Here is a 14,279-nt window from a genome sequence, read left to right as displayed (position 1 = left end):
AGTGGGAGAAAAAACAGCCTCTACAACACATGAGTTCATTGTTTTATAAAACATTTGTGTATGGATGAACGTGTGTGTATAAGAGGATTAAGATGGACAGCGGAGTGAGAGACGGGTATCCCTGGGTGATGGAGTTGTGTCTGAAGTTTCTGATAGGAGCCTCTGGTTGGTTCCACGTTCTCCCTAAAATGGACTTGAGTCCTGCCACTGCCTGGCCCAGCTTACCTGTGTGCCCACCGCTTTCACTGCCCCCAGGGCTGTCCAGGCCACCACGCAGGTCTGCTTTGGGTCCTCCTGGAATTCCAGCCCCCAGGGCACTGGGCTTTCACAAAAGTGTGCTGCCCTCCTCTTCCTGGGGAAGCTCATCCGTTTCGCTTCCCCTTTTCTAGGAAGCGTTCACCCCCTGGGACTGGGTCCTGCACCTCCTCTCGGGTCTCACAACACTGCACCTGCTGGGCTGTAGTGGCCTCTGGCCTCCGAGAGCCACGGTGACCATACGAGGGGTTCGCTGAATACAGGGCCAAGATAAGTCCGAGATGAGTGGACCTTGAAAATCACTTACCTAGTTTTCCATTTGGGGGGAAACATTTATTTCAAAGGCATTCTAAGGATTCCCTTCTTGTCAGTTTGGGGAGAGAAACAGTCCGATGCCTTGATGCTTCCTTGCCAGGTTGCAGGCAGGGTGTTCACCCCAGACCGAGTGACTGATCTGAACACTCAGGACTGGAATGAAGCCGGTGGAAGCCTTAAACGTGTCATAAACGTGGCCCTGCCTTCCCTGGTCGGGAGCTGTGCAGAGTAAGCTCATTGAATCGGATTCTGCTGAGACTCCGTGGCAGTCTGTGGGCCTCGGGCTGAAACTGTCCTTGTCACCCCTTCTGCGGAAGGAGCTCTCCTGCGTGCCAGCCGTAGGGTAGCTTTCAAGCCACAGCGTGCGGGTCGCGTGTGGGAATGAGCATTTACTGTCTGCTCTCTCCTGGTAGTTTACCTCCTGTGCAGCTTCTGCAAATACAGAAATGTGTCAAGGACAAGACAGCTTCTGTGTGTAGCTAAAACACTCGTGAAACGTGAAATTAAGTGTGCCTTTTTCTGCAGGGATTAAAGATTTCATGTGCGAACTGTGCGGAAAAACTTTCAGTGAGAGAAACACGATGGAGACGCACAAGCTCATCCACACGGGTAAGCGGGGCACCTGGGGACCGGCCGGCCGCCCGCCGCGGTCTCCGCTGAGGCCATCGGAGCGTGCGCGCTGGGCATGGCTGTGATAGGCTTTTTCAGATGTTTTGGTGCTGTTCTGCCTTAACGACGGCCCCTTGCCCCCAAAAACTCAGCCCATCAGAATTTTCGGACATTGAAAATTTTGAATTTTCAAAATTTTCGGACATTGTCCGAAACTTGAATTTTCGGACATTGGAGTAGCGACTGGGCTCCAGGAGGGGAGGAGGCCGCTCTGCCTGTCCCGCGGCCTGACCAGCGGGTGGGTGGCCCGGCCGGCGACCCTGGCCGCACGTGCACAGGCTGACCCCGCTCACGACCCGTGCTTTCTCTTCCGGCCCGTGCGTGTGGGAAGTGGGCAAGCAGTGGACGTGCTCCGTGTGCGACAAGAAGTACGTCACCGAGTACATGCTGCAGAAGCACGTGCAGCTCACCCACGACAAGGTGGAGGCCCAGAGCTGCCAGCTGTGCGGGACCAAGGTGTCCACCAGGGCTTCCATGAGCAGACACATGCGGCGCAAGCACCCCGAGGTGAGCCTGGGCGGGGCGGCCCTTTGCCTGCCTCCCCCCGCCTCCCCACACAGGCCCGGCCCCTCTGCCCGGTGGCGGCTCCTGCTCAGAGGCCCCGCCGCCCTGGCTCACCATCCCTGCCCCTCGCTGGCCCGTGGTTCCTCCAGGCGGGGCCTGGGCCTGGCAACTCCCCTCTGCCGGCGCGCCGACGGCGCTGAACGAGTGAGTGAACGGAAGAGCCTGGGACGTGTTTTCTGCTGAGGTTATAAATTACATTCTCGCTGGAATTACAACGAGACGGGAGGACGACCCTGACCCCTCCCCCTTTCCTCCCTTTGGGCAGCTAAAAAAGATGCAGGACGGGGAGCCTCCGTGTGGTGTTAGGGGCTGATTAGAAGGTGGCCCTGGGGACCGAGCGGGAGAAGCTGTATGGAGGCAGATAGACCCTGGCTCACCCGGGGGCTGGTTCTAAAGGCAGGTCCAGGGCACTGGAGAACTTAATGCTTTTTAAAAAGAAGTAAACTGAAAAAGCTAGAAGAAAGTACAGGAAAATAGTTATATCACTGAAAGGTGGGAACTTTCCAAGCGCAAAAGCGGTGAAAGAAGTCTCGAACAAATGATTTGACTAAGCGGCATAACATTTAGAACTTCTGTAGGTCAAAGGGAAAACGGAAAAAATGTGTTAAGATATTACTACCGTTAACAGATAGAAACTGTTAACATTAAAGGTAATATGCATTCCATGAGAAGAACACGGAGAACCCAGTGTGTCCATGGAGATTCATGAAAGGAAACACCTGTGGTTAAGACACAGGAGAAAGCCTTTAACAGTAGAAGGTGCCATCCTTCCTCCGTTGAATTAGCGGAGGTTCTCAGATTCAAAATGCCCGTGCGGCGGGCGTGAGCCGGGCGCCTGGCCGAGGCATGTCCTCCCCGGGGGGTAGCGGCACCATCCCTCCAGTGTTTTATAAGTGACGACTTGGACCCCTCAACGTCCAGCAAGCGGAATGTGATTAAGTTAGTGGTAGTTTAGTGATGTGCCTGAATGTAACGTGTTTGCAGAGAACTCTGAGTGAAAGTGTGAGTGTTTGTTGTAAGAGAGCCGTACACACCGTGCGTGTACTGCGTGTGTATACACGGTATGTCATTCACGTTGTGTGTGTTTATGGGATACTCATCTATGTAATATGAATGCGGTGGGCGAAACAAGAAAGGACGAAAACATTACACAGTGGTCTTCTCCTGGCGTTGAAGTTTTGGTTATTTCTTATCTTGTTCTCCATTTTAAATAATTTCCTCTAGTGAACGTGGGTTACTTTCGCAATTATAAAAGCACCCTCTGCCTCATTTGGGTGGTAAGTGCGTCTTTTTCTTGCGTTACCTTGACCCCGACCTCTTGCCGCTCAGCACGGGGAGCTGGGGCTCCACCAGCTTCGCTCTCCTTACTCCTGGCCTTTTTCACCGAGTGGCCAGCTAGCGTTTCCACCTAGAAAAACAAAGTTGGGAGCAGGAGCCCGAAGTGTCGGCAGACAGCGCCCTCCAGGTCTCGGGGCCCAGGGCCGGCGCTGCAGCCTCCCCCGGGGGCTCGTGACGTGTGGGAGTGATTTCTTGGTTACGTGTGGGTGTTTGTGGCTACACGTGCTAACAGCGTGCGCGGCAGTTTTTGCAGACGGGTCGTGTGATGCGCGTTGCTGGGTGCGGGAGGCCTTGCGGGTGCAAGGCAGCTCGGCAGACGCTTTCGTCTGGCTGACGTCACTTCCTAGCCTGCCCCTCTGTGCAGCCACCTCCTCGCGCCTCCTCCTGTCACACCCACCATGCCGGCGGCACAGCGCTCTGGGGGGGACTCCAGCAGACAGAGCGCTCCTCTGTCGGGGCTCTGTCCTCCATCCCTTTTGTCTCTGAAGCCTTCAGCCTCTTCCCGCTTTGATCCTCTGATGTTTCTCTGTCATTTCCTTCTGTGTTGCTCAGACAGATACAGCTAAGTGCCTGTGGGGATGAGCGCTGGTGACCGGCCGGACAGGGTGCGCCCCGTCCTCCTGGACCGACCGTCTAGGGTGGGAGACAGAGGGAGGGGTAGGACGCAGACAAGCCAGACAGAGAGGAATAGATGGAGCGAGGCCGAGGGAGGGCTCTGCTGCGGTGTGGGTGCCGCCCCGGGGTCCGGCTGTGCAGGGGTGCGGGGCAGGGGGCCACGCAGTGCTGGGCACAGGCTCGGGGGCGGGGGTCCCGGGGAGGCCGGCTAAGGTGTTAAGCGTAAACTGCTTTCACATATTTGAGACCTTTCAGAATTGATGCGATTTTATTACTTCAAGGTATGGTCTTTCCCTCTGCTTTGAGTGAATGGTACATTCAAAAAAATTCAAACACACAAAGTACTTTGCATGCGTGATCTCCTCTCCGAATAAGAGCAAAGCCAGCAAATGCTCCTGTGGTTGTTTTTCGTGGCATCAGCTTCCAGACCGTGTGACTAGGACACTGATGAGGTCGTCGTTGATGATGATGGAGGTGGTGGTGACAGTGACGGTGCTGGAGGTGATGGTGGTGGTGACAATGACGGTGCTGGAGGTGGTGGTGGTGGTGACAGTGACGGTGCTGGAGGTGGTGGTGGTGGTGACAGTGACGGTGCTGGAGGTGGTGGTGGTGGTGACAGTGACGGTGCTGGAGGTGGTGGTGGTGGTGTTGACAGTGACGGTGCTGGAGGTGGTGGTGGTGACAGTGACGGTGGTGGAGGTGATGGTGGTGACAGTGACGGTGCTGGAGGAGGTGATGGTGGTGACAGTGACGTTGCTGGAGGTGGTGGTGGTGGTGACAGTGATGGTGGTGGAGGTGGTGGTGGTGGTGACAGTGACGGTGGTGCAGATGGTGGTGGTGACAGTGACGGTGCTGGAGGTGGTGGTGGTGGTGGTGACAGTGACGGTGCTGGAGGTGGTGGTGGTGGTGACAGTGACGGTGCTGGAGGTGATGGTGGTGGTGACAGTGATGGGGTGGCGACAGTGGTGGAGGTGGTGGTGACAGTGACAGTGCTGGAGGTGGTGGTGGTGGTGACAGTGATGGTGCTGGAGGTGATGGTGGTGGTGACAGTGATGGGGTGGCGACAATGGTGGAGGTGGTGGTGACAGTGACAGTGCTGGAGGTGGTGGTGGTGGTGACAGTGACGGTGCTGGAGGTGGTGGTGGTGGTGACAGTGATGGGGTGGCGACAGTGGTGGAGGTGGTGGTGACAGTGACGGTGGTGGCGGCGATGAAGGTGGTGACGGTGATGGTGGGAGAGGACAGTTGGTGGCTTCTGGCTGCTGTGACTCAGCTTTGCAGCATCGCAGTCACACTTCGGTCCTCAGCGCCACATCAGGATTTATGTTGAAACACACGTGACCACGACCACCTTGCTGGCCGTCCTTTCAGAGAAGGCCCAGCCCTGGTCTTGGAACCTAAGTCCGGAAATGCAGCTCCCCATCATTCTTCTTAAATGAGCCACACCCGCTATGTATAGCCTATAATTTTGTTCTTAATTTTTGTTGAGCAAAAATGTAAAGATGCTTGCAGAGCCATTTGGCTGAAGAGCCCGTGCAGGTAGACTTTCCTGGTTTCCCTGGTCTCGTATAGTTTTTCCACAGCACTTCCCTTCTTCAGCAACTCCCCGTTATCACACCTCCCTCCCAGGGGTTCCGTTCTCTCTGCGCTCAGGGTCCGTCGCCCCACCTGTGATTTGTTCACTTAAGTGTTCGCAGTCACGGTACAGCCGGCGTCAGCCGGTGTGTGGATGAGGTTCAGGGATGACCGGGTGGGCCACGGGCGTGTGTTGTGGCGTAAGGGCCTGCGTGCTGGGGACCGGCCAGTGCAGCTCACAGGTGCACTTCATCAGAAATGACCAGTGAAACTACCTGGACTGCTCTACTTCTCAGGTAGAAAAGTCAGGCGTTTACAGTGTAAATGTCTCATTTTTGATGGTTCCTTGTAGGACAGGTTTCCTGTACTGTGTCTTATCCCGCTCCGCTCTCGGTTTGAAAGAACAAGATTGAGTGAGAATACACTATGCATTATGCACTGTGCACGTTAGTGTTTTCACTAAACTAAAAGGGAAGGAATAGTCTCCACCCTCGAGTGGTGGACAGTGCAGTGACACATGGACAGGGGCGAGGTGACACCCCCGTGTGTGAGAGCACAGCAGAAACTTGAAGAGAGGGGACCTGGGAGGAGGGAAGGAGAGCCCGGACGGGACTGTGGAATCCAGGTTTTCAAGTCCCGAGCAGGGCCCGTGAGGGCGTGGGCGCCTTTGAGGGTGGCGGCCTGTCAGCGCGTGTCTGGGTCCCGCCTGACCTGAGCCTGGGCCTTCCGGCGTGGTGTCCTGGGCTCACTGCCCTGTGGTCACTCCTAGGTCCTGGCCGTGAGGATCGACGACCTGGACCACCTCCCCGAGACCACCACCATTGACGCCTCTTCCATCGGTATCGTCCAGGTGAGCCCTGTGCACGCGGGGCCCGGGACGTCTCACCCGAGGGGCCCCAGCAGGTGTCCTGAGCAGCCTTTGGGAAAAACCCCACGTTTCACACTCGTTTTCCTGTTTCATTGGTTGGTCATCACCCCAGGAGCCTTTTAGTTTCTGTAAAAGTTTCTAGAATTTCAGTTTTCTGAATCCTGACATATTTCCTTTTGGAGAATAGATGGTTTCTTAAGTCACAGTCCCCAGAGAAAACAGTCAATAGAGAGCGTGTGTACACGTGTGTACATGTGCGTACAGAGAGAATTAGATTTATTTTAAGGAATTGGCGCCCACGAGTGTGGAGCTGGCAAGTCCAGAACTTGCAGGACGGGCCGGAGGCTGGAGACCCAGGAGGAGTTGATGCTGTGCCCGAGGTCCCTCTGGAGACAGAGTTCCCTCTTCCGCTGGGAGCTTCGGTCTTCGCTCTCGAGGCCTTCGCCCGATGGGACGAGGCCCACCGCATTGCAGGGGGTGTGCCGCATGACTCAGTACCCACCGATTTCAGTGTTAATCGCATCTGAAAAACACCTTCACGGCAGCCTCTAGACTGGTGTTCAGACACCCAGCCGGGCGCCCGAGCCCAGCCACGCTGACACTGCAACTTAACCATCACAGGTGGTTTCCAGAAAAGCTTATTAGCACGATTAGATGATTAGAAGCGAAATAACTTTCAATGTGTTAGGTGAACTTACTTTTAAAAGGAATTTTTAGTCAATACCTTTATATAAAGAGCTTCTCTTATTTTAAAGGAAACGTGTCATGCTCTCGGTTATTTGAAAATCACGTTTATACCTCTGTGTTTTGCAACGGAGCTTTGGGCGCGGCGCTCAGCGGCCGGTTATACTGAGCCGCCGTGCCCCACGCCTCAGCAGCCCCGGAGGGCCAGGACCACGCCCACCCCTGACCAGGGCAACCCCTCAGTGGCCGTGTCCTGGCAGGCCTCCTCAGGGTCTGCCTGCCACTGGGTGGGAGCAAGTCTCATGGATGGTGCCGAGGACCAGGAGGGGTGGTGGGTGACCGGGGTGGAGAGCCTTGCTGGCCACCATGGCTCAGCGGCCTCCGTGATGCTGGGCCAGCCCAGCTGTAGGTCAGAAAACAGGCCACACTTAGCAGCTCAAGAAGACGTGTGCAGGGCACCCGTCTGGGGTCACCATTACTGCTGGGCCCTATTTGCTCTCCCCAGAAAAGGTGACCGTACAATTCTCACGGTCAGCCTCATTTTGATCCAAGACTGTGTCTGCAGTGAATTTGTTTCAGCCAGGGGATGAGAGTCCTGATGTGAAAGCATTTTTCAGTCTCAGACTGAGCTCAACAGGGCTGAAACAGTGGCTCAAAAAAATCTGTTTTTAGAGATGTTTCTATTTCAGCACAAAATGCGGCTTTTAAAAATATGACTTGGATCTAAAATCCTTCACTTGAAAGAAAAGCAACTGAAAGCAACAGGAACTTGCCCCCGTCCTTAGAAGTGCAAGTCAGCAGACAGGCCTGGTCACCTGGTGTCCAGGAACAGGGCCGGGATGCGCTGGCCGCCTCGGGGACACGGCCCGTTGAGCCGCCGTTGTCGCGCCTTCTCTTCCTGCAGCCTGAACTGAGTCTGGAGCAGGAGGACCTGGCGGAAGGGAAGCACGTGAAAGCCGCCAGGAGGACTCACAAGAGGAAGCAGAAGCCAGAGGAGGAGGCCGGCGCCGCGGGGCCCGAGGAGGCCGCCTTCAGCGAGTTCTCGGAGAAGGAGGCCACGTTCTCGGGCGGCGTCGGGGACGAGACCAACTCTGCGGTGCAGAGCATCCAGCAGGTCGCCGCTCCTTGTGCTGAGCTGGGGGCCCCGGGCGTGGGGGGCTTGGACTCTGGCCGTGGTCAGCACGTGCCCCGTTTCCCCGTGAGCGTCTCCCAGCTTAGACCCAGAAGTCACAGCCGTCCTCCCTGGTTGGGAACGGGGCTGTGTCTAGTTTGGGGAGGTTCTCAATGGCCTGAGAGTGCCGGCCAGTCGGGGAGGGCCCGACCCTGCACGCCACGGCGTGCGGCCGGCCAGTCTGCTGCTTTTAACCAAAGCTTCCCCGCTGGGGTTTCGAGGCCCCCGGCTCCTGGTCGGCATGTGTCGGACGCCGCACCTCCCTCGACTGGCCCTGGTCATCCTGGTTGCAGGCGTTCCTGCGTTTCATCCCTGCCTGTGGGGAAGAGCATTGCCTTCTTTTTCATTCATTAGCTCTTGCACTGCACATTGGTTCACTGCCCTTCTGACCTTGACAGTTGGGATTTCCACTTACCATCATCACTTCACAGAAGTTAAGAGACAGTGAAGAATGCACTCTGTTTTTCTCATTACTTTTTTCTGGTTTTTTTCCTAGCCACTGAAACCCTTTGTTTCTCAGTTCCAGCTGATGGCCTCGATGATCGTGTCTGTATCTTGTTTCTCTTTTTCACTAGAATTCTTTTTCCAGGAAAAATGAACTTGGTTTAATCTCTCACCAGCAGGTGTTTTACCTCCTCCCTTTGGGCCAGGAGTGTGATGATTTCCAGCGTCACGAGATGGCCTCCGTGACAAAGTACAGCACAGGAAGCTGCTCTTGTTCTCGATTCTGCAGGAACTAACAGTCCCGTGTTGTGCGTGACTCTTCCAGGTGGTGGTGACGCTGGGTGACCCCAATGTGACCACCCCGTCGAGCTCCGTCGGCCTGACCAACATCACCGTGACCCCCATCACCACCGCGGCTGGGACTCAGTTTACCAACCTCCAGCCGGTGGCCGTCGGGCACCTGACCACCCCGGAGCGCCAGCTGCAGCTGGACAACTCCATCCTGACCGTGACCTTTGACACCGTCAGCGGCTCTGCCATGCTGCACAACCGCCAGAACGACCTCCAGATCCACCCCCAGCCGGAAGCCTCAAATCCGCAGTCGGTGGCCCACTTCATCAACCTGACCACCCTGGTCAACTCCATCACGCCCCTGGGGAGCCAGCTTGGCGAGCAGCACCCGCTCACCTGGCGGGCGGTGCCCCAGACAGACGTGCTGCCGCCCCCGGCCCCCGCCCCGCAGGCCGCCCAGCCCCCGGTGCCGGCCGAGCAGCAGCCGCAGATGTACAGCTACTGAGTCACCTGGCGGGGACCTGGGGGAGAGAACCACAGACAGGTGGTCTGTTTTTGTTTTTATTTGAGATTTGTTTGCTGGATACCAAACAAAAAACAAAACACCGTACGTTGCAGTATCAGTAAGGTTGACTTAGCTTTTGCAGCATTATCTCCAAATTCCCCAACAACCATCACAGTCTTGTCAGCTGAACTCAGAAGTGACCCCGAGCAGGTCCCCCTGAGGCCCCATGCTCTGCCCGGCAAGGCCAGGCCCCCAGGCTTCCCTCCCAGGATGCGGATGGACACAGGGTTTGGGGAAAGGAAACCCAGAGAGGAGCAGCCGGGTAAGACCTGTATGTCATCAGGGATGTAAGTGGGTTGTTTCATTTTTCCCTTTAGGGCTCCGCTACTGTGTGAAAATGTAGCCAGTTTTCTCCTGGCTCCTGGACATTTTTTGCTAATGAGCAGATAGGAGTTCAAGTAATGTTTACTCTCTTTGAATTTTGAGCTGAGTCAAATTCATTCTGCACCTTTGGGCTGAAGCCATGTGGGAAGATGCCCTGTGGGAGCGGACGCCCCTCCTCTGGGCCTTCACGAGTTCCTCTCTGGCAAGGGGTCACGTGAGGTCGCCGACCAAGGCATCTTAGTGATAGAGTTCGTGAATCGATTTTCAGCATGGCTCTTTCCTTTTTTTTTTTTTTAAACTTCATCTCGAGCATACCTTGTGTGATCGAGACTGCGGAGGCCATGTCGTTCTCTATTTTCCTTTAACACACAGAAGTCGTTTGCACTGTGGGACTGTGGGTCCCCGTCCAGCTCTACACGGCTGCCCTGATGCCGGGGCCGTGAGCCTCATGCTGACCCTTCTGGAGGCTCCTTGGAGTTGTCTCAGGATTCTCTGCCATCCAAATATATTTATTATGGCTGAGGCGCAGACAGAATCCCCTGCACTAGAGAACAGGGGAGAAATTCATGTCTTTTTTCTGTTTAAACTTTAATTCCAAAGGTTGGTGTGTTTCAAGACCAGTTTTCTATAAAAATGTTGAATGAGGTTGGCTCTTTACCCAAGAAAGGTATAGGTTTCTCTGAAATACGAAGACAGTGCTATTTCCTGCCAAGTAGTATGAAAGCAGAAAGGCTATTAGCTGACCAGTAGAAGCGTCAGTGCCCCTAACGAATGAATGAATGAATGTGCTGAGCGACGGGAACTCTGCTCCCCCGGGGGACGCGCTTTCACACATGTGCGCCCGTCTCAGAAGTGGCAGGTGAGGCTCAGGGCCACCAAGGTGGCAGCCGGCAGCCAGCCCTCCCACTGCCCAGCCAGGGAAACAGAGGCGGGCAAAGAAGCTTGATTTCCACCCTCCTGATGCTTTAACGCTGTCCAGAATGAAATGATACGTTTGCCTTACTTTGTCCTGATCAATATTTGTCCCCGATCCTGCATTGTTTGGGAGACCGTCAGTGGTGGATAAACGAGGCAGAATAACCTTATGCTGCTAGTGAGGCTACGGACAACCTGTTACGCAAAATGCAACGTCCTCAGCACTTCGCTTCATTCCAAATCGCAAGATTTTGAGGAGGGGGCTAGGCTTTGATTTGTGCAATACATGCTTTCGTGAACTAAGTTCATCACCCACGCAGCATGTGAAAGGGGCTTCAGGATGCACCCTCCACACCCAGCTCACCGGTAACTCCCGACTCGCACCTCTCCCTTGAATTAGTAGTGGGAGATTGTTTGACTTTTAATTTATGATAATTATTTTTATGTTATTTATGTATATAATTAACTGCTTTATACATAATAGTTTCATCAAATGAACTTGGGCTGGGGGTGATATACTTTCTAAGTATTGTCTCTGTTCTCCAAATGTAAGTGGTCCAGGTATCCGTGGAATCATCAAAAGCGCCAAGGTTCCTAAGGTATTTTCTTAAAAATCTCTGACCGTTTCCTTTTGCATTTGCAGAATATAAGGGATGAATGACCAAGTAAAAAATCCAAACATGATTGAACACCCGCTAGCATTTATCTTTTATTCCTCTCCCCTATGAAACAAAGGCCTTTTAAATCACAATTTTATTTTTTTAAGAGAAGTTGTTTTTATGCTTAGAGTAAGAACGCATCAAATGTCTTTAAAGAACCTGATTTAGGTTGTGTGGCCCCAGTGTACTTCCCGCCGTTTATTTAACTACACAGATGCTTAATCATACTTCCTGTTACAATAAGTGAGAACTCTTAAGTAAAAATCAAATTGACTCCTGAGTTTTCTGTAGAAATATTTGGTCTAATAGGGTCACTGTCTGAGGCAAAATAGGTTCGTGTTGTCTTAAAACAGTTGCTATGAATTTGCATATAAGAAACTGGGAAGCAAAAAATAAAAAATAGAAAGTACTCCTCAGCCAAAAGAGTTATCAGCTGTAGACTCTTCTGCACCTCTATCACTGTTTCCTGTTGGAAAAGATTTACTTTTTTTTAACTAATCCCAGTGCACAGCTGTATCCATAGGAGGAAATTAGATGGAGCCGTTGTGACCACTGAGCTCTGTGAATCCCTCGGGGTTATTCTAAATTAATAAACAGAAGATGCTTGGTTTTGGCCGGTGAATTTGTGAAGTTGTGTCGTTCTGTGCCACCCGACGGTGTGAGCCTGGCAGAGCAGGCCCCCGGGATTGCGTGTCCCTGAGGCAAGGAGGGGACGGGGGCCCCGAGTGGGACGTGTTCCTCGTGCCGGGTGCCCCTCCACTGTGACCGACAGGGACCCGCCTTGGAGGATTCGGGGCCTGGGAGGCAGGTGCACGGACTTCACAGTCACAGCGGCCAGAGCTCGAGGCTCCCAGCTCAGGGCCGTGTCAGTGACTTTCCCGTTGGATTTTGAAAGGCGTCAAGGCTGAGAGGTCACGTGTATTTCGTGTCCCATTAGTTTGTATAACGACAAATAAAAGTTGCCATGAGCTGTGTTTTTCCACTGCTGGCCCTCTGCTCAGACCGCCCGTTCCAAGTAGTGGACACACTTGGTATATTTTGAGAACGGTTGTAATTCCCATATAGTTCAGACCTTGTGAAATGTTTGGATTATCTTAAATGACCCAAACATTGAAAGTAAACAAGATACTGAGATATCAGAAGCTTTCGCAAGGGTTTGTTTGTTTGTTTGTTTAAAAGCAACAAAGCAAGTGGTTGTAGCATTTTTCGTAAAGCTTAGATGGAGAGAATGAACACAAAAAAAGGTGAGCAGCCAGAGAGAGGGGAGAACTTAGTAAGCAAGGCGTTTCTTAGGGCACGTGGTCTGGAACAGTCCCTTATTTTATTGATCAAATAATGATACGTTCCAATTTGTTAGGAAGAGTCATCTTAAAGTTATGAAACACCTGGAGTGTCATCCAATCGTCTAAGGATTTGAATTACGAGAACCTTGTTGTAGGTACTTCAGTTGTATCTTAGAGAACAGCTGGTAGCAGCTAATTCTTCTGCCAGTGAATAGGATTCACCCCCTCAACATCCAACAGATTGTGAGCATGTTCTTGTATGTGCAACCAATTCCACTAGAAAGGGGGAGACCGCTGGGCCACTGGCTGCTTCCTCCTGTGGGTGTTTGCATCTGGCTTGAGCGCCTCCGCATCAGGAGGTCCTGGTCCCGGAACGACAGCCAATCATCTGACCTGCGTGTGCTGCAGGCAGCAGAATGACCTGGGTGACCCGCACAGCGAGCTGGCTGGGACCACCCCTCCCCACCGAGCCCTGGTGCCCGTGGACCTGAGGCTTCTCCTCCCCGAGCCGGGGCCCTACAGTCCCAGGTGCAGGCCGCTGGCACCCAGACAACACTTGAGGGCAGGCGCCCCACATCCAGACTGCCTTGGCACCAAGCCTCCTGCTCTTCCTCGCTGAGCGGTCTGTCTGCCCACATTTGCTCCATAAGGAGGGAGACGGACCCCCGTCTCCATGGGAAGGTGTCCCTTCAGTGGGACACAGACCCACCCTGAGTCTTTGCAGAGAGCCCGGGCCAGCATACTTCCCGGGAAGAGCGAGGACGCAGGACGCGGGACTTGGTGCCCGCTGTTTACTGTCGGTTCCACGTGGGCCTTTCAGCTCCCCCTGGGTGCAATGCATCACCCCCTCGCAGGACCCTCTGGAGCTTGCCCTCAACCCCAGGAATTCTCTCTTCCTAGTTTTAGCCACAAAACAGGGTAGCAAGGTCACAAACGAAAGAGAAGGCACGGCCGCGGTGCTGCGGGAAATGCGCTAGAAATCCAAAGGCTGCCCTGTCGGAGGCTCCAGAATGATCCGGGGCTGGGGGTGAGGGTGCTGCGGTCAGGAGCGGCCGCCGTTTCGTCTGTGCGTTGCCGTCCTCCGTTCTGGGAAAGCACACGGACTCAGCACCTGGATGTCGCCAAGGACCATCAAGCTCGCACGTCTGACCCCGGAGTTCATGACCCCCGGCCCCAAACCTGGCGCTCCCCGACTGTCCCCACTCACAGCCCACAGCCCTGCCCTCCACCTACTCACACGGGCGGGAGCCCAGAACCATGCCACGTTTACACCCCCTGTGCCTCTGGATCTGTCCGGGTGTCACCATCTCCACGACCACCCACCCCGCACCTTCCCAGCTGACAGCCCGTAAGGGGCCACCCGGCCCCGGCCCCGCTCGTCCCCAGGAGTCTGTCCTCCACACGGTGGCCTCGCTGGCCCTTGTAAAGGTGTCGTTCTATGTGTCACCCACGCACCAAGGTCAGCGTCCTCCAACGGACCCAAGGTGCTCCCTGGACACGCCGATCCCTTCCGCGGCCTCGAGCCTGCAGGGGCTGCCCCACCTCCCTCCTCCCCATCCTCTCCCAGGGCCTCCGCACGCCCAGCGCCCTGACCCTCCGCTTGGTTAATGCTGCTTGGCCCTCAGATCGCGGCTCAAACGTCACTTCCTCAGAGAAGCCTCCTGGAATCCCCCAGAAGCCCTCATTTCCCACTCCGACAGCAAGCAAGCACAGTGCGCACCAGCTGGCAATTACACTGACTCGCT

At 54.5% G+C, this 14,279-nt stretch overlaps 1 protein-coding gene across 1 annotated transcript in view; it reads left to right on the top strand.

Moving 5' to 3' along the window:
- Positions 1 to 11,861, top strand: part of PRDM15 (PR/SET domain 15) — a 59,255-nt gene extending 47,394 nt beyond the window's left edge. The window contains exons 20-24 of the mRNA XM_059921610.1: positions 1,096 to 1,179; positions 1,571 to 1,746; positions 6,100 to 6,180; positions 7,787 to 7,996; positions 8,823 to 11,861. Coding sequence (XP_059777593.1) covers positions 1,096 to 1,179; positions 1,571 to 1,746; positions 6,100 to 6,180; positions 7,787 to 7,996; positions 8,823 to 9,293 — 1,022 coding nt within the window. The 3' untranslated portion in view covers positions 9,294 to 11,861. The remainder of the gene's footprint in view (positions 1 to 1,095; positions 1,180 to 1,570; positions 1,747 to 6,099; positions 6,181 to 7,786; positions 7,997 to 8,822) is intronic.
- Positions 11,862 to 14,279: the final 2,418 nt, after the last annotated feature.

The sequence above is a fragment of the Balaenoptera ricei genome, chromosome 4 (genome assembly GCF_028023285.1).
Source record: "Balaenoptera ricei isolate mBalRic1 chromosome 4, mBalRic1.hap2, whole genome shotgun sequence".
Lineage (NCBI taxonomy): Eukaryota > Metazoa > Chordata > Mammalia > Artiodactyla > Balaenopteridae > Balaenoptera > Balaenoptera ricei.
Note: the sequence above shows the minus strand (reverse complement) of the source record. Positions and strands in the feature narration are given on the sequence as shown.